This window comes from Mus musculus, chromosome 9 (genome assembly GCF_000001635.26).
Source record: "Mus musculus strain C57BL/6J chromosome 9, GRCm38.p6 C57BL/6J".
In the NCBI taxonomy this organism is placed as follows: domain Eukaryota; kingdom Metazoa; phylum Chordata; class Mammalia; order Rodentia; family Muridae; genus Mus; species Mus musculus.
In genome coordinates this window covers 113,985,940-114,006,946 of record NC_000075.6, presented here as the reverse complement: position 1 = coordinate 114,006,946, position 21,007 = coordinate 113,985,940, and the positions used below count along the sequence as shown (strand labels likewise).

Sequence of the window (21,007 nt, the reverse complement as noted above, 5' to 3'; positions counted from 1 at the left end):
CCTCAGAGTCACACGGCTGGAGTCACACAGCTGGAGTCACACAGCCGACTTCCCAGACTTCCTGTCTCAAGTAGTGAGGGTAACCCCATTAGGTGTGCCCAAAGGCCATCTTCCTGATGGTCCCAAAGTCTGGCATGTTGACAACACAGCTGTAATCTTCACTGCTTCCTTGTGTCCGGCATAACTCTGCATTCTCCAGTACTGCCGCAGGGGAAGCTGGGACAGCAACCCCTCAAAGGCTGTGACCCCCACTTCAGCCAACCTTGATTCTTTTATGTTTTTATTTTAAAAAATTACTCTTGGTGTGTGTGTGTGTGTGTGTGTGTGTGTGTGTGTGTGAGAGAGAGAGAGAGAGAGAGAGAGAGAGAGAGAAAGGACACGAAGGAACATGGACAGACTGGCGGACTTGGGGGTCACGAGGCCTGGCAGCAGGCCCCCTTACCTGCTGTGCGCTTTCCCTGACCGGCCCTCTTTGTTCATGCCTCGTGCTCTAGGATCTGTCTGTCAGCATCCGTTTTGTTCATCAAACCCCAAGTCAGGAACTGGTGTGAGCTGTAGATTGGCTGTTGGAAATATCACCATGTCTATTTGTGGAAATGATGTGCGTGGGGGACAGGATGTAAGTACCCAGGCGATGTGCGTTTCCTTCAGTGACATGAAGCCCAGTCATCGCAGGGAGAGCAGGTGCATGCATTCTGGCCCACTTGGTTGCTGTCTGTCTCAACATACAAAGGTCTTGTTCACTTTGAGTGAGTCTAGATTTTTCCAAACAGCATGCTCACAAAAAGAAAACTTCTTCACCCAGGGGCCAGCAGAGCCTCAAGGAAGACATCTTTGTGTCAAAGTTTCCCAGGCAGTGTGTGTGTGGCCTCAGGCTCTTGGGCCAGCCACATTGCCTGGGTTCAGGTCCAGCACCACCTTTTACACACACACACACACACACACACACACACACACACACACACACACACACACACACAGACACACACACACAGACCCCGTGTCTTGCTCGAGTAACCCTGTCTCTGAAATGGATATAGTAGTCCTCTCCTAGTGTGGCTGTGACAGGTGAATAACGATGCCCCTGTGGGTGGCACACAGGGCATAGTCAGTGGCTGTTTTTATAATCAGACATGTCAATGTAACTGAGACAGTAGATTGATTCTCCATGTGGTAGGCAATTGAGTATGTTCAAGGAGACCCTAGCTGACTCCCTTTTTACCTTATTATACACTTCTGTATTGGCCTTCAGCTTGAAATGTGTACATAGGTAGTTTGTGGGAACACTTGGGAGGCAGCAGTGTGGCTACTGGGGCAGGAGGGTCTGTAGGTGAGCAAGATAAATTCCCATGGAGGTCATATAGGAGAGATCCTGATGGAAGCATATGTGTTTATTGCCCTGCTAAGGAACACTTCAGGCTCACGGTTGAGAATGAAAGACATAGACGGCCTCTGCGACAACCTCTTCCCTACCCAACCCCTCAAAAGAAACAGCCTGGACAGGAAGCCATTGAAGAGAACTCTTCAAAAATTGTGATAGGTGGGCTGGTGAGATGGCTCAGTGGGTAAGAGTACCCGACTGCTCTTCCAAAGGTCCAGTGTTCAAGTCCCAGCAACCACATGGTGGCTCACAACCATCCGTAACATGAACTGACTCCCTCTTCTGGAGTGTCTGAAGACAGCTACAGTGTACTTACTTATAATAAATAAATAAATCTTAAAAAAAATAGGGCTCTCTCTTCTGGGGACGGTGCTTAGAGGCACTCAGAATGGTCCGGTGTTTGGCATACCGTCGTAGGCTTTCCTACTCTACAGCCTGGAGCAAAACGAGGCTGTCTCGAACCCCCTGGCAACAGGGTTGTTTCCTTTATACCAAGAAGTGCAGAAAACACCTAAATCCAGATGTGGTGTGTGCCCAGGCAGACTGCGGGGGGTGGGGCGGGGAGGTCGTGCTGTGAGACCCAAAGTCCTTATGAGAGGGTCTAGGACAGAGCAGCAGGTCAGCAGGGTCCGTGGTGGTTCCCTGTGTGCCCAGCGTGCCTGTGTCAAGCCGGCCTTCCTTACTGAGGAGCAGAAAACCACTGTGAAAGTGTTGAAGACACAACAGAGTCAGAAAGCAGAATACATATGCAGCTTTTTTATTTTAAGTAATAAAAAAATTGTAACGGGGAGCTGAAGTGTAGCTTTGCACGGTTGGTGGCTTCTGGCGGGGGTGGGGTGGGGAGGGACTCAGTTCTCCCAAGGGGCGGCCACTGGGACTTGGACCATGCTCCCGTGAGTGTATGGGCAGTGTGACTTTGTGGGGTTTTGTTGTCCTCCTTTTCTTATTCTTCTTGGAGGAGGTCACCAGGGGCGGGGGCTGGGAGGGCTGGGAAATAATTAGACTCCATTATGTAAAACTCTCAAATAATCAATAAGAATATTCTGTTGGGGAAAAATAGTATGACTCAGTATGTCAGCACTGGCATTTACACACTTGAATCATCTGTTGAGCCAGTGTAGCCTTAGGCGTCTATGTATTCACAGAGCATTGGTGAGTGATGTCTGTTATCTCTAGGCATTTGGTACAGTGTAGGTCCATCATGGTAGTGTGTGGCACTGCGGCATTCTAGGGCTCTGTCACCCATCGCTGAGCCCACAGACATTTAACTCCACGTGGCTGTTACTTCGAAGACTTTGGGGACTTTACTGGAGTGTGTTTGCCTCTCAGCTCTCACATTCCTCACACATCTTCTCCTTTTTACCCACACAGCATTGCGCCAGCCCTCACACATCCAGTCCTCTACAGTGTCTGTCCCTTGCACTGAGGTGCACACAGTGTGCCCACTCCTGTGTCAGAGGAACCCCCTGAGCCCTGCCACACCTGAGGCTACCTTCTTCTAAAGCCATTACAGATGTCACCAGGACTCAGTGAGTTCCTCTGCCCCCTTCCCAGTCTTTCTCTTGTCCTCTAGCTCCGTTTGCCTGGGAATCCCAAGTAGAGTGGAGACTCTTTGCCAGGGGAGCAGATACAGCTAACCAAGTGGGTTTTCTCATCAGACCTTTGGAACCACATTATTTGAGACTCCAATATCTGAACCTGTAGCTGGTGCTGCATGTCAGGCACATTGGCAGGGTCGGAAGCCAGCCTCAGCACCGGGGAAACTAGATAGAGTGTTGGTCTTCAAGGAGGTGCAAGAAGGGTCCATTTTTCCATGTCCAGTTCTCAGAGCAGGAGACTAGAAGTTCAGTGACTTCTGCTTTTAGAGAATTTGTGTGATGTGACTAAAGCAGAATATGCACACACAGCCTCTTAGGTTTTTACAGCAGTGACAAGAATTCAATGTGCGCTCTGTGTTGTCAGCCAGGGCTCTTGGGAAGTCTGTGTCAGGCTATGCTTAAGGTTTTGTCTCCAAGTTGTGGTTAAAATATTGACACCATTTCATCATCTTGCCTTTCCTCTCTCTCTAGAATATTCTCCTTCTTGGACATCGTAACTCTATGCCGATGTGCACAGATCTCCAAGGTAGAGTACTGTCTGACTCTTACTCGGTGTCAGTGAGAGAGACGGGCTTGGTTCAAACATAACATTACAGTTAGACCTTGTCTACTAAAATAACAACGTTATAATTGTACACTTTATTTTTACTTAATATACACCAAGAATAAAAGTTAGGATATGAGTCATGACATATCAGCTCGTGGCCCTCACCCAGCCTCCTCTTTTATGTCCGCCTCCCAAGGCCTGGAACATCTTAGCCCTGGATGGCAGCAACTGGCAACGGGTGGATCTTTTTAACTTCCAGACAGATGTAGAGGTAAGTTAGTTCAGTTAATTAGTTTACTTGAGGGGTGTGTGTGTGTGTGTGTGTGTGTGTGTGTGTGTGTGTATACTTGCCAAAGGGTGTAAGTGGAGGTCGGAGGACAGCCTGTAGGAGTTGGTTCCCTCTGCCCACCAAGCAGGTTCCAAGCATCAGACTCAGATCTCAGGCTTGGCAACAGCCATCTTTACCCACTGAAGCATCTTTCTGGTCCTGTTAGTGGTAGTGTTTTTGAGACAGGGTCTCTCCATATTGCAAGTCCCCACAGCAGGTGGGGAGAGAGGCTGCCAGCTGCTCCTGCATAGGACCTGGGTTTGGTTTCCAACACCACATGGTTGGTCACAACCATCTGTAACTCCTGTTCGAGGCAGTCCGATGCCCCCTTCTGGCCTCTAGGGGCTCCTGCATCCACATGGAACACAAACTCACCCAGGCATACACACATACATGTAATGAGATAAACTAATCTTAAAAATCAGACTGAAGAGACTGAGGGACCAATAGGTTGAGTCACTGGCACATTAGGGAGCTGGGTTACACACCTGTGGGTTCACAACATCAGCAGAATAACGCGTTGGGGTGACAGAGTCCAGGGCTTCTCTCCTCTTTCCGAGCTTGTGTGCTTCTCTGAGGTGAGGTGCTAACATGCCTTCAGAGACTGACCACATGAGACCAGGAGATGGCTCAGTGGGCAAAAGCTGTTGCCACCAAGCTTGCCTATGTGAGTTCAGTCCTGGGACCCCACATGGCAGAAGGAGAGAACAGATTCTTGCAAATTGGCCTCTGACCTCCTTACCAAGGTATTTCTGCATGTACACACATATAAATAAATAAACCATAAATTATACATTCAGTTTTCACAGTTTAAAAACAGTTTTAAAATGCTACTCGCCCGCAGCTGAGGGTCTGTCGCCAATTGATAGTTGCAGGAGAGCGAGGTGTCCCTTTTGTTAAGAACATTGCCCCTGGTGAGCCCTTTGTCCCAGTGGAGTGGCACACGTCCATGAGTGTATGGACAGCACAAACTGGACCTACTAGGTGACAAATAAGACAAACACCCCACAGGGCTGGGGGATAAGGGAGAGGCAGGTCTGGGAGAGGCTGGGGACAAATGAGTGTAATGAAATCAGATTGTACCAAGATTCTCAAAAGATCTGATTAAAAAGTCAAAGGTCAAAACTGCGAAGTGACCACCCAGTATGTTAAAACCCTAACTAACTCTGTATGAAGTGACTGCACAGTACGTTAGAGCTCTAACTCAGGCTGCAATGCTCATTTGAGACCTTTTCTCTCTCTCCCCAAGCCTCTCACTCTAATAATGTGAGCCTATGGTTTGCTGTGCCTAGTGGGTACCGAGGGTTATTGAAGAAATATTGAACTGGCAAAGGTCTTGGTATTTTTTCCCTCTGAGAAACAGTGGTCTGTAGTTATCGCCACATACATGACTTTAAAATTTTTTATTTATTTATTTTTTTTTTTAATTCTGGTACAAAAACTTTGTTCCAGTGAAGGAAGAATAAATCCTCAAAATGGAGAGATAGCGGTGCTGCGGGTTCAGCTGTGAGGTGCTTACATAGCCTTACACACTGAGATTTCCTAGGCCTAATTGTCTTTTTCCTTTGGTAACAAGGACTAATTTTGCAGTTGTCTTGGATTTTGCTTAAACATCATAAAGTCCCAGTAGAGAGGTGGCTCAGGGGTTAGAAGTGCTCTGTGCTTTTGTAGGGGGCCCAAGTGTAGTTTTCAGCTCACATACTGGAGAGCTTACAAGCACCTGTAAACTTGGGTTCCAGCACTCTCTTCTGGCCTTTGAGGGTACTCACACACACACACACACACACACACATATATATATATAAACTAAAATATGTATCTTCAAAATTAGCTCAGCTGATCCTACAGAAAGCATGATAGACACACCAGGGTCAAGGTTCAAGCTTGCAGTCCAGCTGAAGTGTTAGCCGGGTAGCAGTGTGTGCCGGCCCCACTTAGGTGCTGTGGTCCGTGCCCTAGAAAATTCAGTGTTTATGTGTCTCTGCCTAGATGGCGGGGCGTAACTGCATGCCACACAGACATACAATGCACGCACATTAAAAAGACTGACTTCCCTTTCAGCAACGTTATTTTATCCTCCCAGTGGCTTCCACAGCTGTGGTTCAGTCGGTTGACTGTGAGTGTAGGGAGGGTGTGTCCAAAGCCTTGGAAAAGCAGCAGGCAGGCTCTCAGAGAGTCCTCAGTGCCTGCAGCAAGGATGGACTCCCACTGCACGTAGGAATGTGTGCACACAGTTCAAGTACACCGTTAAGAATTAAGCAGCAGGGCTGGCGAGATGGCTCAGTGGTTAAGAGCACCGACTGCTCTTCCGAAGGTCCTGAGTTCAAATCCCAGCAACCACATGGTGGCTCACAACCATCTGTAATATGAAATCTGATGCCCTCTTCTGGAGTATCTGAGGACAGCTACAGTGTACTTACATATAATAAATAAATCTTAAAAAAAAAAAAGAATTAAGCAGCATGCAAACGTGACCATTTCCCATCCTTCTCTGTTTAAGGGCCGAGTGGTGGAAAACATCTCCAAGAGGTGCGGTGGCTTCCTTAGAAAGCTCAGCCTGCGTGGCTGCATCGGAGTCGGGGACTCCTCTTTGAAGTAAGTGACAGTCACAGTGACCACTTGGTCACAGTGACCACTTGGTCACAGTAGCTGATGGTTGACAGAAAAAGCAAAGCAAACATGGTTTAGACTTTCCTTCTGTCCTTTCTGTGGTAATTTGCATAATGAGAGTCCTGACTCTGTCCTGGGGACAAATGGCTTCACCTGCCTGGTGTGAGCTATCTCTCCTGGAAGCCAGTGGGGCAGCTACACAGCACATGTGGAGTGTCGCGGTGTGCATCAGATCAGCACTGAGACTTGCGTGTGCTCAGTCTCCTCTGTGCCACGCCCTCCCCATCTCCCTAGTTTCTTAGAAGACTTTACTCACACACAAAGCAGTTCTTTCAAGAACGCCTCTATGGTAGGATAGAAGTTTGCTTACTCTCGATGGGGCAGGATTATCGCATTATGTTGGTTTTATTACAGCAGTCAGTATCGCTTGTGCCCCTGAATGCATACGTACCCCCTTCCTCCTAGGTAGCCATGGTTTCTTGGAGTGGCAAAGGATTTCTTTGACTTACAGGTTACAGTGCATCATCAAGAGAAGCCAAGGCGATAGCTCGAGGCAGAGGCCATGGAGGAACTCTGCTTATTGGCTTACTCAGCCTCTTTTCTTACCCAGCCCAGGCCCACCGCTTAGGGATTGTGCCATCCAGAGTGGGCTGGGTCCTCCCTCATCCATTAGCAGTTAAGATAATGTCCCAAAGCTGGCCACAGGTCAGTCTGGTTGAAGCAGTTCTCTAGTTGAGTTTGGAGTCTCTACCTGGTTGGAGTCACCTCTTCCCAGGTGACTCTAGGTTTATATATAGTTGGCAGATGAGGCTAACTGTGACATAGGGCTTGATGGGAAACATTTTACCTGCTGAGCCATCTCTCCAGACCATAAAAGATTAAAAAAAAAAAAAAAAAGACAGTCTCTCTATTGTATAGCTCTGGCTATCCTGCTATGGATGGCTTTGAACTCACAGATCCATACCACACTCAGCCTCCATGAGAACTTTTTAAAGCAGGAATACAGTGGAAAGGAGGGTGCATGCAGGCCATGCGGTGTGACTGTGGTCAACACCCAGAGTGGAAAATGCCATAATGTGACTGTCACTGTGGACAGTGTAGATATACTAATAAATTAAAGACTAGTCCAGGCCATCAGGCCAGTTTTTCTGCCTACAAAGCTCTGTGCATCAGTGAAATGGACTGAATACTAGCTTGGCCGGAAGCAGGATATGTGCTAATAGGCCTGATGTAGCTAGCTTACAGTGCAAGGCATAACTAACAGTTGTCTCACGGAAGACCCAAAGATGTATGTGAAAATGAGGACTGCTAGTGGGTCTATCAAAGGCCATTTATTTGTTTGATTGTTTTTGTCTTAGGATCTCATGACGTAGCCCTGGCTGGCCTAGAACTTGTTCTGTAGATCAGGCTGACCGAGAGGTCACAGAGATCCACCTGTCTCTGCCTCCTGAGGGGACCACCACTGCCTGGTGAGAAATACCTTTCACCATGGGATGGAAACTCTGGTTTATCAGGAAAACACTGCTGGCTGAGAGACCAAGAACTGGTTTGTTCTGAATTTAAGACCAAAAGTCTATGTTGATTACATAGATATCTGTGCATCAGAGGGAGACTCTGCTCCTGTGTGCATTCCTGCCATTCAGAGCAGTTGCCCTGGGATTAGTTCACCTTGCTGTAAATACCAATTGTTTGTTCCTTTCTATGGCTGAGCAGCAATCCATCCTACAATGTACAGATGCTGTCTTAGAGGCTGGGGAGATGGCTCAGGGGTCGTCTTACCATATAGGCATATGTATATCTTCTATCTTACCATAAAGGCATAAGATAGAAGATAGAAGTTACCATAAGATAGAAGTTTGCTTTCTCTTGATGGGACAGGATTATCACATTATGTTGCTGCCCTTGCAGAGTTCCCAGCACCAGTGTCAGGCAGCTCAGAACCTACTGTAACTGCAGCTCCAGGGGATCCAGCGCCCCCTACTGGCCTCCATGGGCACTGCACTCATGTGCACACATACATATGGGTAAAATAAAGGGAGCCTCTTACAACTGTATTTATTACACCAGCCTCACGGAACCTCAAAGCTTAGCCTAGCCTTAGGTGTGCTTAGAACACTGCTATTTAACCACAGAGCTGAGCAAACCCATCCAGCACAAAGCCTGTCTCAGAGTGTAGTTGTGAGTGTCTTATATGCTTTATTTAACATCTGCATCTAAACACAACATGGTCTTTCTGGGGTTTCAGTGTTCATTCTTGTTATCATGTGGCCAGCCAGGAGCTGTGCCCCCATACATGTATTGAGAGTCTCTGACTGCAGGTGTTTGTGCGTCATCCCCTCCCTGAGAGTCTGACCTCAGGTGTTAGGAAGCTGTGGCCACTGAGATAAGCTTAATGTCTGACAAACTTAAGGGAAAGTTTATTTCAGCTCCCAGTTTCAGAAGGGCTAGTCTGAGCTGTCTACCCTGTGCATATTGAGAATATGTGGCAAAGACAATGGTCAAAGATTAGGAAGCAGAGAGCAAGAGAGGAAAGAGCCAGGGAAAGATAGTTCCAGGGACCCACTCCCTGCAACCTGCTCCCTCTATCTAGGTCCCTCTCTTCAAAATCCCACAGCACCTAAGGGAGCCAGTGCTGCACACATGAGCCTGTAGAAACAGGGTAGATTCAGACTGTCAAACTGCATCACACCAAGAAGGGAAACCAAAACTCAAAGTGTGATTTCTACTAACTCCTTGTCTTTGTCAGGTAATCACTAAAAGTCCAAGTCCAGCCAATTGTCAGTCAAGGGATCTGCAGGGAGGGGGGGTCCATGCAGTCACTGTCAGCTGGGGGATCTGGGTCCTGTGCAGCCATTGTCAGCCGTGGTATCTACTGCAGTGGGGGTCCTGTGCGGCCACTGTCAGCTGTGGCATCTGCTGCAGTGGGGGTCCTGTGTGGCCACTGTCAGCTGTGGCATCTGCTGCAGTGGGGGTCCTGTGTGGCCACTGTCAGCTGTGGCATCTGCTGCAGTGGGGGTCCTGTGTGGCCACTGTCAGCTGGGGATCTGCTGCAGTGGGGGTCCTGTGTGGCCACTGTCAGCTGTGGCATCAGATGCAGTGAGGGTCCTGTGCGGCCACTGTCAGCTGTGGCATCTGCTGCAGTGGGGGTCCTGTGTGGCCACTGTCAGCTGTGGCATCTGATGCAGTGGGGGTCCTGTGTGGCCACTGTCAGCTGTGGCATCTGCTGCAGTGGGGGTCCTGTGCGGCCACTGTCAGCTGTGGCATCTGCTGCTGGTGTTCACTTATGTTTATGGACAGTGGGAGCTTTCCAGTTTGCAGCGTTACACAAAAAGCTGTTGTGGATGTTTGTTTCTCCCGAAGTGGAGTAGTAGGGTCATGGAAGTGTATGCTTATAGATGTTTGCTTGTTTGCACAAGACAAGGTCTCTTGTGACGCTAAACATGGCCTTCAGTTTATCCTTCTCAGCTTCTTAAGGGCTGAGATTACAGATGTACACCATGCCCAGCTTGGACTTTTCTGTTTTGTGGTGCTGGGGATCAAACCCAGGACCTTACACATGTTAGGCAAACATTCCACCATCACACACACACACACACACACACACGTGTGAGGCCTGATGACAACCTCTAGTAGTGGTCTTTTTGAAACATAAACCTTGTTTTTTGAAACTTAATCTGTCACTGGCCTGGATCTTACAGAGTGCACTAGACTGTCTGGCCAGTGCATCCTTAAATCTGCCTTTCTCTGCCTCCCCAGTACAGGGATCACAAACCTGTGTGTACCACTATGTTTGTTTTTAAACATGGGGACTGGGGATCAAACTCAGGGCCACCTGCTTGTACAACAAGCACTTTACAGGCAGAGCTAACTCCAGCCACTGCTCTGACCCAGACACACACTCCTCTCTCACCCTCTGTCTTAGTCAGGGTTTCTATTCCTGCACAAACATCATGACCAAGAGACAAGTTGGGGAGGAAAGGGTTTATTCAGCTTACACTTCCACATTGCTGTTGATCACCAAAGGATGTCAGGACTGGAACTCAAGCAGGTCAGGAAGCAGGAGCTGATGCAGAGGCCATGGAGGGATGTTCTTTACTGGCTTGCTTTCCCTGGCTTGCTCAGCCTGCTCTCTTATAAAACCAAGATTACCAGCCCAGAAATGGTCCCACCCAGAAGGGGCCTTAACCCCCCTTGACCACTAATTGAGAAAATGCCTTACCGTTGGATCTCATGAAGGCATTTCCTCAACTGAAGCTCCTTTCTCTGTGATAACTCCAGCTGTGTCAAGTTGACACAAAACTAGCCAGTACAATTGACCCCTTGTCAGCTTGACACACAAATACATCACTAGTAAGCCTCAACCCTTAGTTCTTATTCATCCCCAAGATCTTAAATAACTTTAAAAGTCCCACAGTCTTTATAAATTATTAAAATTTCAATCTCTCTTAAAATCCAAAGTCTTTATAATTAAAAGTCTCTTAACTGTGGACTTCACTAAAATATTTTCTTCCTTCAAGAGGGAAAAATATCAGGGCACAGTCACAATCAAAAGCAATAATTAAACTCCAACTGTCCAATGTCTGGGATCCAACTCACGATCTTCTAGGCTCCTCCAAGGGCTTGGGTCACTTCCCCAGCCATGCCCTTTGTAGCACACACCTTGTCTTCTAGGCTCCAGCTGCCTGTACTCCACTTCTGCTGCTGTTCTTGGTGGTCATCTCATGGTACTGGCATTTCCAAAATGCTGCTGTTTTCCACTGTAACTAGGCTTCACCAATAGCCTCTCATAGGCTTTCTTCATGGTGCCAAGCCTCAACTCCTTTGCATGACCCCTTCAGTCCTGGGCCATCAATTGCAACTGAGGCTGCACCTTCACCAATGGCCTTCCATGGCCTCTCACAGTGCCGAGCCTCAGCTGCTCTGCATGACCCCTTCATGCCTTCAAAGCCAGTACCACCTGGGTGACTCTTACACAATACCAAGTCCAGCCACAGCACAAGGTACAACCTTGGCTATCTCTGGAACACAGCCTCTGTGCTCCCAAAAAACACTTCCCAGAAGATGTCACCTCAATGATGCTGGTCTCTTCTTAATCATTGCTAATTTCTTAGCTCCAGTTAACCAGCATCAATAGTCCCAGTAATGCAAAGTTTTTGCTTTAGTAGTTCTGGTATCTTTTTAATCACAGCTGATTCTTCAGCCCCAGCTAACCAGAACCACAGAATCTTCACAATCAAAACAGAAATGGCCCTGAAAAGAGTCTTTAATCTTCCGTCTGAAATTTCACAAGCCAGGACTCCATCTTCTGCACTCTTCTCAACATTATCTTCCAAGCTCCTACACAACATTCGACAGAGCTCTTAACACCAAATCGATCTTCTGGCCCAAAGTTCCAAAGTCCTTCCACAGTCCTCCCCAAAACATGGTCAGGTTGTCACAGGAATACCCCACTCTGCTGGTACCAATTTGTCTTAGTCAGGGTTTCTATTCCTGCACAAACATCATGACCAAGAAGCAAGTTGGGGAGGAAAGGGTTTATTCGGCTTACACTTCCATACTGCTGTTCATCACCAAGGAAGTCAGGACTGGAACTCAAGCAGGTCAGGAAGCAGGAGCTGATGCAGAGGCCATGGAGGGATGTTCTTTACTGGCTTGCTTTCCCTGGCTTGCTCAGCCTGCTCTCTTATAAAACCAAGATTACCAGCCCAGAAATGGTCCCACCCAGAAGGGGCCTTAACCCCCCTTGACCACTAATTGAGAAAATGCCTTACCGTTGGATCTCATGAAGGCATTTCCTCAACTGAAGCTCCTTTCTCTGTGATAACTCCAGCTGTGTCAAGTTGACACAAAACTAGCCAGTACACCCTCTCTTCAACACTTGAGTGTGTGTATGCACACATGCCATCGGTTGTGTTGGAGGGCAGCAGACAAGCCCCAGGAGTTGCTTCTCTCCTGCCACGTGGCTTCTGAGCATCAACCTCAGGCTGTGAGGCTTGGCACCCAGCACGGCTGCCTGATGGACATTGCAGTGTCTCCCAGCCCCAGCTTTAACTTAAGAAGCCTCCGATCTATTGTCTTGAAACTGAATGAATTGTTTTAAGTCTCCGTGTAGTCTGTGACTCTCCAGTTCTTCGCCCTGCCAAGCCCTGGTGTGGCTGTTGTGTCCTTTTCACTTTGGCCCTAACGGTGCTCAGTGTTACATGTGGCTCTTCTCTATCTCCCCGATGCTGCCCAGTGAGCTCCTGTGTTTTGAATCCATGAACTGTGTGGGCAAATGTCTGTCCAGGTCATGTGTCCATTTTTTCATTTGGTTGTATTTTATGATTTTTGAGAATTCTTAATTCATTGTGAATACCAGTGCTTTGCACAGTACCTTTGCAAGGGTGCTCTCCCAGGCTCCTGTCTGTCTGTCTGTCTGAAAGGAAGCTTCTTTGCTGATTTATTTAATTTTTAAATTGTTGTGTTTGTGTGTGGGCCTGCACGTATGTGCACCATGTATGTGCAGTACCTGCAGAGACCAGAAAAGGGCATTGGGTTCCTCTAGAAGTGGAGTTATGGAGTTGAGAAGCCACCATGTGGGTGCTGGGAACCGAACCTGAATCCTCTGGAAGAACAGCAAGTGCTACCAGCTGCCCAGCCATCTCTCTAGCCCCAAAGGGAGGTTTTTCCTGAAAGACATTTCACTGAGGTCTTTCTTCTAGAACATAAGCACTTGCTGTGTTCCTGGGGTCACACGCACCCCACCCTGTGCCTGCCTTGTGAAAGTCTACAAAGTTTTTTTGTTTTTATTTTATGTGTATGTGTAAATGCTTTCATGAGTTTGCACCATGTGTGCCTGGTACTGACTGAGGCCAGAGAGGGTGTCAAATCTCCTGGGACTGGAGTTATAAGTTGCCACATGGGTGCCGAGAAAGCAAACAGTGTTCTTGACTGCTGGACCCCTCTACAGCCCACTGCGTACAAGCTTTCTAATTTTTTGTTTTTGTTTTTGTTTTTGTTTTTTTTCGAGACAGGGTTTCTCTGTGTGCTCTGGCTGTCCTGGAACTCACTCTGTAGATCAGGCTGCCCTCGAACTCAGAAATCCGCCTGCCTCTGCCTCCCAAGTGCTGGGATAAAGGCGTGCACCACCACAGCCCAGCAACTCAGCTCTATTTTGACTTAAAAGATTCCATGTGCTTTGGTGTTTTACCTGCACGTGTGTCTGAATGAGGGTGTCAGATCCTTTAGAACTAGAGTTACGGACAGTTGTGGGCTGCCATGTGGGTGCTGGGAACTCAGGACCTCTGGAAGAGCAGCCAGTGCTCTTAACTGCTGAGCCATCTCTCCACGCCTTGTTTGACTATTTGGGGACAGTTGTTGGTGACTGAGCCCAGGGTCTCACTCATGCCGGACTTTCCCACTGACCCATGCCCCTGAACAGAACTGGTCTTTATATGTGGAAAGGGGCACACATTCAGGTTTGGGGTTTGCCTGCAGACATCCAGTTATTCTTGCGCAATCTGTGTCTTATAGTTGGCCACACACACTTCAACAGCTAGTGCCATCATGTCTTGGAAGCTGACAGTTGGTTTCCAACCCTGCTTACAGAGCTGTCGTGTCAGCTTCAAGTGTTCAGCTCCTCACGGCTCGCACCGAGCAGTGTGAAAGCTGCATCCATGTTTTGTCAGACTTAGTTCTAAATAGTCTTTAAAATTTTTATTTTAAATTATGTGTATATGCTTATCTGTTGGGGTGGGGTGGGGTGTGTATATTTGAGGGGACATCCGATCCCCGGGAGTTGGAGTTGCCGGTGTTTGTGAGCCACCTCACACGGGTGCTGGGAAGGAGAGTGCTGTTGCAGAATGTATGCTTTGCTCTGACCTTCCATATTGTTCATTAATAGAAATAGAAACCTGATTAATTTTTATACATTGATTTTCCGCCTCCCCGCTGCCTCCTGCAATACTGAGGACCTCATACATGTCATATCTGTGGTTTATAACTGAGCTATGCCACAGACTAGCTCCTGTGTGTGTGTGTGTATGAGTACACATGTTACTGAAAATTGTCCCCAGAGCCTAGTACACACCAGGCTCCCTGTGCCACTGAGCATACCCCCTGCCTTCTGCTCTTTGCTTTATTTGGAGTGTCCCTGATGAATCTTCAGCCACACTGATCTTCTTCCTGCTGTAGAAGTCCGTCCAGTACATTTCAGCTCGGCCACTCTGTGCCGCAGCTGCACAGCATTCTGGGTGACTCAGTGATAACCTTCAGGGCCCTTGCCCTGTTCTTGCTCTGTCCCGTTTGAGTAAACTTTGATTGGGCAGTGGTGTCCATTACAGATTTAGTTTCCTCTTTTGTTCGGTGTGTGCAGACATCACGAGCTCCACATTCTTAGGTGTGGAACACATTTTGTTCCTATAAAGGCTGTTTTGAGTTTGATTCTTCATTGGTTTGACTGTTCTTTTGGGGATCGTACCCTCTCTTAGTCTTGGGGCTGGCAGGACGTAGCTTGAGGGAGAATGCTCTTGTAGAATGTGGGGAGCCCATGATCGCCAGCAACATAGAAATCAGTCAGACTGGTTTTAAAGACTCAAGTTTTTGTTTTCTTTTTTTGTTTGTTTGTTTTATGTGTATACGTGTTTGTCTGCACAGGCACGCAGTGCCTGCAGAGGCCATCAGAGGGCCCTGGATTCCCTGCAACTGGATTTATAGATGGTTGTGCGCAGCCTTTGGGTACTGGGAAAGAGACTGAGGTCTTCTGGAAGAGCAGCAAGTGCTCATAGGCTGAAGGTCTCTGCATGGCATCTCTGGTGTCATGCTTCTAGCTAATTCTTTCCCCGGCCGTGGGAGTTGCTCACATGCACATATCAGGGTAGCACATGGCAGCTGCTGGCATTCGATTCCGTGGCCCCTGATGAGCCCCATGGACTTCTTGGGTTTCATCTTCCTAGCCCTGCCCCAGGGATCCACTTTGGTTCCCCATCCTCACACAGCAGGGCAGAATGAGCAGATACAGGCTCTAGGTGGCTAGGTTTTGGAGGTGGTGGAGATGTCATGGAATAGCCAGGACCCGTGAGACCCGCTGAAGTGCCTCAGGACGATGCAGGGAGCGGTAGTCATGTGTAGCTTTCTGCGTCTGGTCCTGCTCTCACCCACCGTAAGGAAGGCAGCTGTTCTTCATAACTTGGGGTTCTTGCCTGTAGATGATGGCTCTTGATACTAACAAGACTGACAGTGGTCAGAGTGCCCCAGGGCACAGCACAGAGGTCTTACCTTGCTTCAAGTGGACTTTTCCAGTCGAGAAGTATCAGGCCTCCCATCTCAGATGACCCCCAAGGTGGGGCTGGAGGAGGGTTAGCTGACAGGTAGCTTGGGTCTTTATGCCAGGCTAGCAGTAGGCAGCGTCTGGGAGCGGCCCAGGTTACTGAGCCCTGTATCTGCCAAGGAGTCTGTGGCCTTTGCCGAGTTAGAGTGGACTTGGAAAGCAGTTTGAAGTGGATGGTTGTGCTGCCCTCTAGTGGCCACCTTGCAGCCGCCAGAGCACTTGTAGCCACTGGTGTTTTGCTTTGCAGCGTTTTTGTTAGGTTGGGGAAAAACAACTCTTTTTTTCCTTCTCATTTTAGGACCTTTGCACAGAACTGCCGGAACATTGAACATTTAAACCTCAATGGCTGCACGAAAATCACTGACAGGTAGGGTTAAGGACGGGTCTAGGGCGGGAGTGGCCACAAGGAGACAGGCGGAAAACAAGGTTGGAAACGTCTTTAGTATGTCTGCCTCGTTTCAGCACGTGTTACAGCCTTAGCAGATTCTGTTCCAAGCTGAAACACCTGGATCTCACGTCCTGCGTGTCTGTTACCAACAGCTCTTTAAAGGGCATCAGGTGAGAGCGCTTGGCATTGGGGGAGGGGGGTCAAAAAAAAAAAGTGTGGGCCGAGGAGGTGGCTCTGTCTGTAAGGCAATAAAGACAAGTCCCAGAATCCACGTAGACAGCCAGTGACCCCAGGGCTGCAGTGCTGGGGAGGAGACCTGGGGCTCACTGGCCGACCAGCCTCGCTGAATTGGGGCACCGAATCCAGCCAGGTTCACTGAGAGACCCTGTGAGGTAGGGGGGGGGGGGCAGAATGCAGGATGTAAAGCTAGGGCTGGGGAGAGGGCGCCACAGTTAGGAGCACGCACTGCTCCTGCAGAGGAACCAAGTTCCCAGCACCATGGCAGACAGCTAACAGTTGCCTCTAGTTTTCTCGTTTTCTGGACACGGTGGGCCACTGCATTCAGAGACATATAACCACACACACTTAAAATTTGAAAGAGATTTTAAAGCTAATTATTTTCTATTTTCTTTTTTTAAATTTATTTTTAAGTGCATTTGTGTTTTGCCTGAATGTATGTCTGTGTGAGGGTGTCAGGTCCTCTGGAACTGGAGTTACAGACAGGTGTGAGCCACCATGTGGTTGCTGGGATTTGAACTCAGGACCTCTGGAAGAGCAGCCAGTGCTCTTAACCACTGAGCCACCTCTCCAGCCCCGTTTTCTATTTTCAGTGCTATCATTTTCTTTTGATGGTGGATAAGTACAATAAATTGTAATTAATAGTGAACGTGTGAAATTCTAGGCAAAACTTGTGGCTCTGGAATGGCCCTTCTAACTGCACAGGGGCTCACTGAGATGTGCAGAATTTGAGGCTAGGTTAGTATTTGTTTGATTCTCTACCTTAATCTAACTATGTCATGTTTTTTGTTTGTGAGTTCATTACAATCAACTGATTTTTTTAAAAATTAATAACAAAAGGTGGCAAGCAACTGAGGAAGATACCTCGAAGTCAACCTCTGGCCATATGGACCATGCACCCACACATATGTGCACTTGCACAGAGAACCCCTAAACCCAGTCCTAGTATGGTCAGTGCCTTGGACTGAGGCATTCCTGGTGGCTTCACTGGGTGAGGAGGAAGTGGTTCCGCCAGGCCCTGGCCTAGTCTCCTCTCTAGGTTGTTTGTGGTGTACTGAGTTCAGCACCTTCTGCAGGAGGCTGCACAGGGTGCTGTTGTTCTTTGTTCTCTCAGCGAGGGCTGCCGGAACCTGGAATATCTGAACCTCTCCTGGTGTGACCAGATCACAAAGGAAGGCATTGAGGCGCTGGTGCGGGGGTGCCGGGGTTTGAAAGCCCTGCTCCTGAGGGGTTGTACACAGGTACAGAGGTCACACATCTGGTCAGCCTGTTTTCCTTGCTGTGGTGGTCATCTTGGTGCCCGATCCATTCTCTCACCTGGATTCCACCCCTCTTTCATTTCCTCCATCCACTCAGTTAGAGGACGAAGCTCTGAAACACATTCAGAACCACTGCCACGAGCTGGTGAGCCTCAACCTGCAGTCCTGCTCAGTAAGTATGGACCCGAGCGTTGGTGCGCGCGCGGCCCCACTGCCCGCCGCCACACCTATGCGCGGGCCCCACTGTGCGGCCCCACTGCCCGCCGCCACACCTATGCGCGGCCCCACTGTGCGGCCCCACTGCCCGCCGCCACACCTATGCACGGCCCCACTGTGCGGCCCCACTGCCCGCCGCCACACCTATGCGCGGCCCCACTGTGCGGCCCCACTGCCCGCCGCCACACCTATGCGCGGGCCCCACTGTGCGGCCCCACTGCCCGCCGCCACACCTATGCGCGGCCCCACTGTGCGGCCCCACTGCCCGCCGCCACACCTATGCGCGGCCCCACTGTGCGGCCCCACTGCCCGCCGCCACACCTATGCGTGGCCCCACTGTGCGGCCCCACTGCCCGCAGCCACACCTATGCGCGGCCCCACTGCCCGCCGCACCTGTGCTCAGTCAGCCCGTTGCCAGGCTGCATATACCCAAAGTGGCTGGCATCTGGCCACATAGCCTTGCCCTGACTCCACATCCTCTATCCTTATGGGAGTTGTGACTCTTTGTAAGGTGAGAGAACAATAATAATAGCAGCATGTTTGGCACAAGGCTATCGACACCTCCCCAGAATTATATAAATCAGCTTTGTTAGTTTCTATACCTGTATTTATATATGATATATTTATATATATATGTATATACATAAATATATGAGACAGATGGACAAGGTCTCACTGCATAGCCCAGGCTACTCTCTGAGAGCTTACTGAAAGCTGGGATTACAGGTGGGGGCCAATATGCCTGGCTCTTAAAAAAAAAAAAATCAGGAATGCTGTTACTAACCGCCTAGCTGTTAGAGCTCAATGTAGTTTCTTTTTAACACACTGGAGCCCTTCTGATCCCCCAGTGAGAATAGCAGCCGTGGGCTGGGAAGATAGCTCAGTCAGTCAATTAAGTGCTGGCTTTGCCAAGGACTTGAGCTTGATCCATATAGCCCATGGCAGAAACTGAGCACTGGGCACTGGGCACTGGGCACTGGGCACTGGGCACTGGGCACTGGGCACTGGGCACTGGGCACTGAGCACTGGGTACTGGGCACTGAGCACTGGGCACTGGGCACTGGGCACTGAGCACTGGGCACTGGGCACTGAGCACTGGGCACTGGGCACTGGGCACTGGGCACTGAGCACTGGGTACTGGGCACTGGGCACTGGGCACTGGGCACTGGGCACTGGGCACTGAGCACTGGGCAAGCAGACACAGGAGTCCCCCAGCTCACTGGCCAGCCAGCCTACTTGGCAAGTTCTGAGCCAGCCGCAGAATGAGTTTCAAGAAAGCACCTGAACAATGACACTTGAGGTTGTGCGCGCACACACACACACACACACACACACACACACACACACACACATGCACACAAGCAGCAGTGCTGTAAACCCAGGGCATGTGCAAGAGAAAGCCAGCACTCTTCTGTAGGCATCAGCCTTCCTCACTGCTGCTGGGAGGATGTGCAGGTTCATGGTTGCATGACCCAAGGGGAAACTCAAGGGAAAGACATTGCATTCAGCTTTAACAAACGAATCCTGGACTTCAGAGTGTGTGATGGTGGTGGCTGGGGGGGTGGGGGGTGGGGGGGAGCAGTGGCTTCACAGACCTGCCTGGACTGTCCAAAGGACAGACTCTGCACTGCATGGGAGAGCACTGGCCAATGGTTAAGCTCAGGAACACGTTGTTGTCTGCAGGAACCAGTATGGGAAGCAAAGATTATTCTGCTCTCACAGCCTGATTAAATAGAACTCCAAGGAATCTATCAGTACATGCTTTTCCTTTCCTCTAGATGGTTTGGTGAAGTGTTATACGTACGTTTGTAAGCCCATACGATTTCTATGATGAGAACACAAAGCATGACTGTCTACACACCCAGCCGCATGCTAATGTGTCGTTTGACCAGGCAGTCTCAGGAGTAACTTAGTGTTCTCCATCAGTTTATAAACTGCTCCTGAACTCGGCTCTTCTGAAGACTCTCCTGGTGGAATCTTTAGCCTTGCTAATGCTAGACTATCTTACAGCTGTGCGGAACTGGAACTGCCCCTGTGTTTAGCAGTGCTGGGGCTGAATTCTGAGAGCGCCTCACGCCTGCCAGGCCGGCCCCTTCCGACGTAGTGAGCGCCGGGACTTGGTGACTTGTCGTTTGTTACTTTGATTTTGGACAGGTCTGTTTGTTTGAGACAGGGTCTCACCACATGGCCTTGGCTGTTCTAGACCAGGCACACTCCAGACTCCACCTGCCTCTGCTTCCCATGTGCTGGGGTCAAAGGAGTACACTTGGCTAGTTTTGTCTTGAGGTAGGATTTCACTTATGAAGTCCAGGATGGACTAGGACTCGAAATCCTCCTGCCCCAGCCTTCGAAGTGCTGGGAGTACAGGTGAGTGCTGCCACATGCTGCCTGCTTGTGTTTTGGTTTGGTGTCAGGGTGAAGTGCTTGTAGGCAGCAGAGAACCAGGTAGACCGCACTAGGCTCATTCCCCCAGGCTCCGTGTCCCCCAGGCTCCGTGTCCGTCAGCACTGGCCCCTGACCCCTGTGCTCTTCTCCCTAGCGCATCACTGATGATGGCGTGGTGCAGATCTGCAGGGGCTGCCACCGGCTACAGGCTCTGTGCCTCTCGGGTTGTAGCAACCTTACGGATGCATCTCTCACAGCCTTGGGCCTGAACTGCCCCAGACTACAGTGAGTATGACCCCTTTTTGCTCTTTGGCTCTGAGAGGACTAGGCTGCCAGGGGGAGCGGTTTGGTAGCCCTCAGGGTGGTAGAACCAGGAGGTATGACATCACCTATGCCCACTAGGGGCGGATGGGTGTGCAGCACAGCTGCACTCATGTAGTTTCTTGGTCTGTTTCATGTGTTTGTTCACATTTACTTCATGCTGTCACACTTTGGCTTTGGCCATTGGAGTGGTCTGGTTACATAGACTAGATGAATGTCTCTGCTAACCCTGTCAATAGATAGGCAAACTCAGAGACGGTCTGGTTGCTTGCCTGTCATCCTCCTGAATAGAAGAAGGAAGGTTGGTTCCCAAGGTAGAGCACTGCTGTCCGCTGCCCAACACTAGCCCTGCATGCACGGGAGCCTGTGCGAGTAGCCAACTCCCCATAGGCCTGTGCCACCCTGATTTAACTAAACACATCTGTGTGAG

The 21,007-nt window shown here is 49.5% G+C and overlaps 1 protein-coding gene and 1 pseudogene across 10 annotated transcripts in view; both read left to right on the top strand.

Moving 5' to 3' along the window:
• Positions 1-21,007, top strand: part of Fbxl2 (F-box and leucine-rich repeat protein 2) — a 68,247-nt gene that overhangs the window by 19,857 nt on the left and 27,383 nt on the right. For 6 of the 10 annotated variants that reach the window (XR_379878.3, XR_379879.3, XR_379880.4 and 3 more), the window contains exons 3-10: positions 3,451-3,505; positions 3,723-3,797; positions 6,355-6,449; positions 16,070-16,138; positions 16,234-16,329; positions 17,511-17,637; positions 17,753-17,827; positions 20,411-20,541. Coding sequence is in view for 5 of the 10 variants with exons in the window: in NM_178624.6 (NP_848739.1) it covers positions 3,451-3,505; positions 3,723-3,797; positions 6,355-6,449; positions 16,070-16,138; positions 16,234-16,329; positions 17,511-17,637; positions 17,753-17,827; positions 20,411-20,541 (723 nt within the window). In the remaining 5 variants the exon portion in view is untranslated. Of the gene's footprint in view, positions 1-2,752; positions 2,911-3,450; positions 3,506-3,722; positions 3,798-6,354; positions 6,450-16,069; positions 16,139-16,214; positions 16,330-17,510; positions 17,638-17,752; positions 20,542-21,007 lie in introns of all 10 variants that reach the window. The other 4 variants (XM_011243027.2, XM_030244622.1, XR_003948011.1 and 1 more) reach the window with 4 other exon arrangements.
• On the top strand, positions 1,686-2,176 carry Gm36035 (annotated as a pseudogene).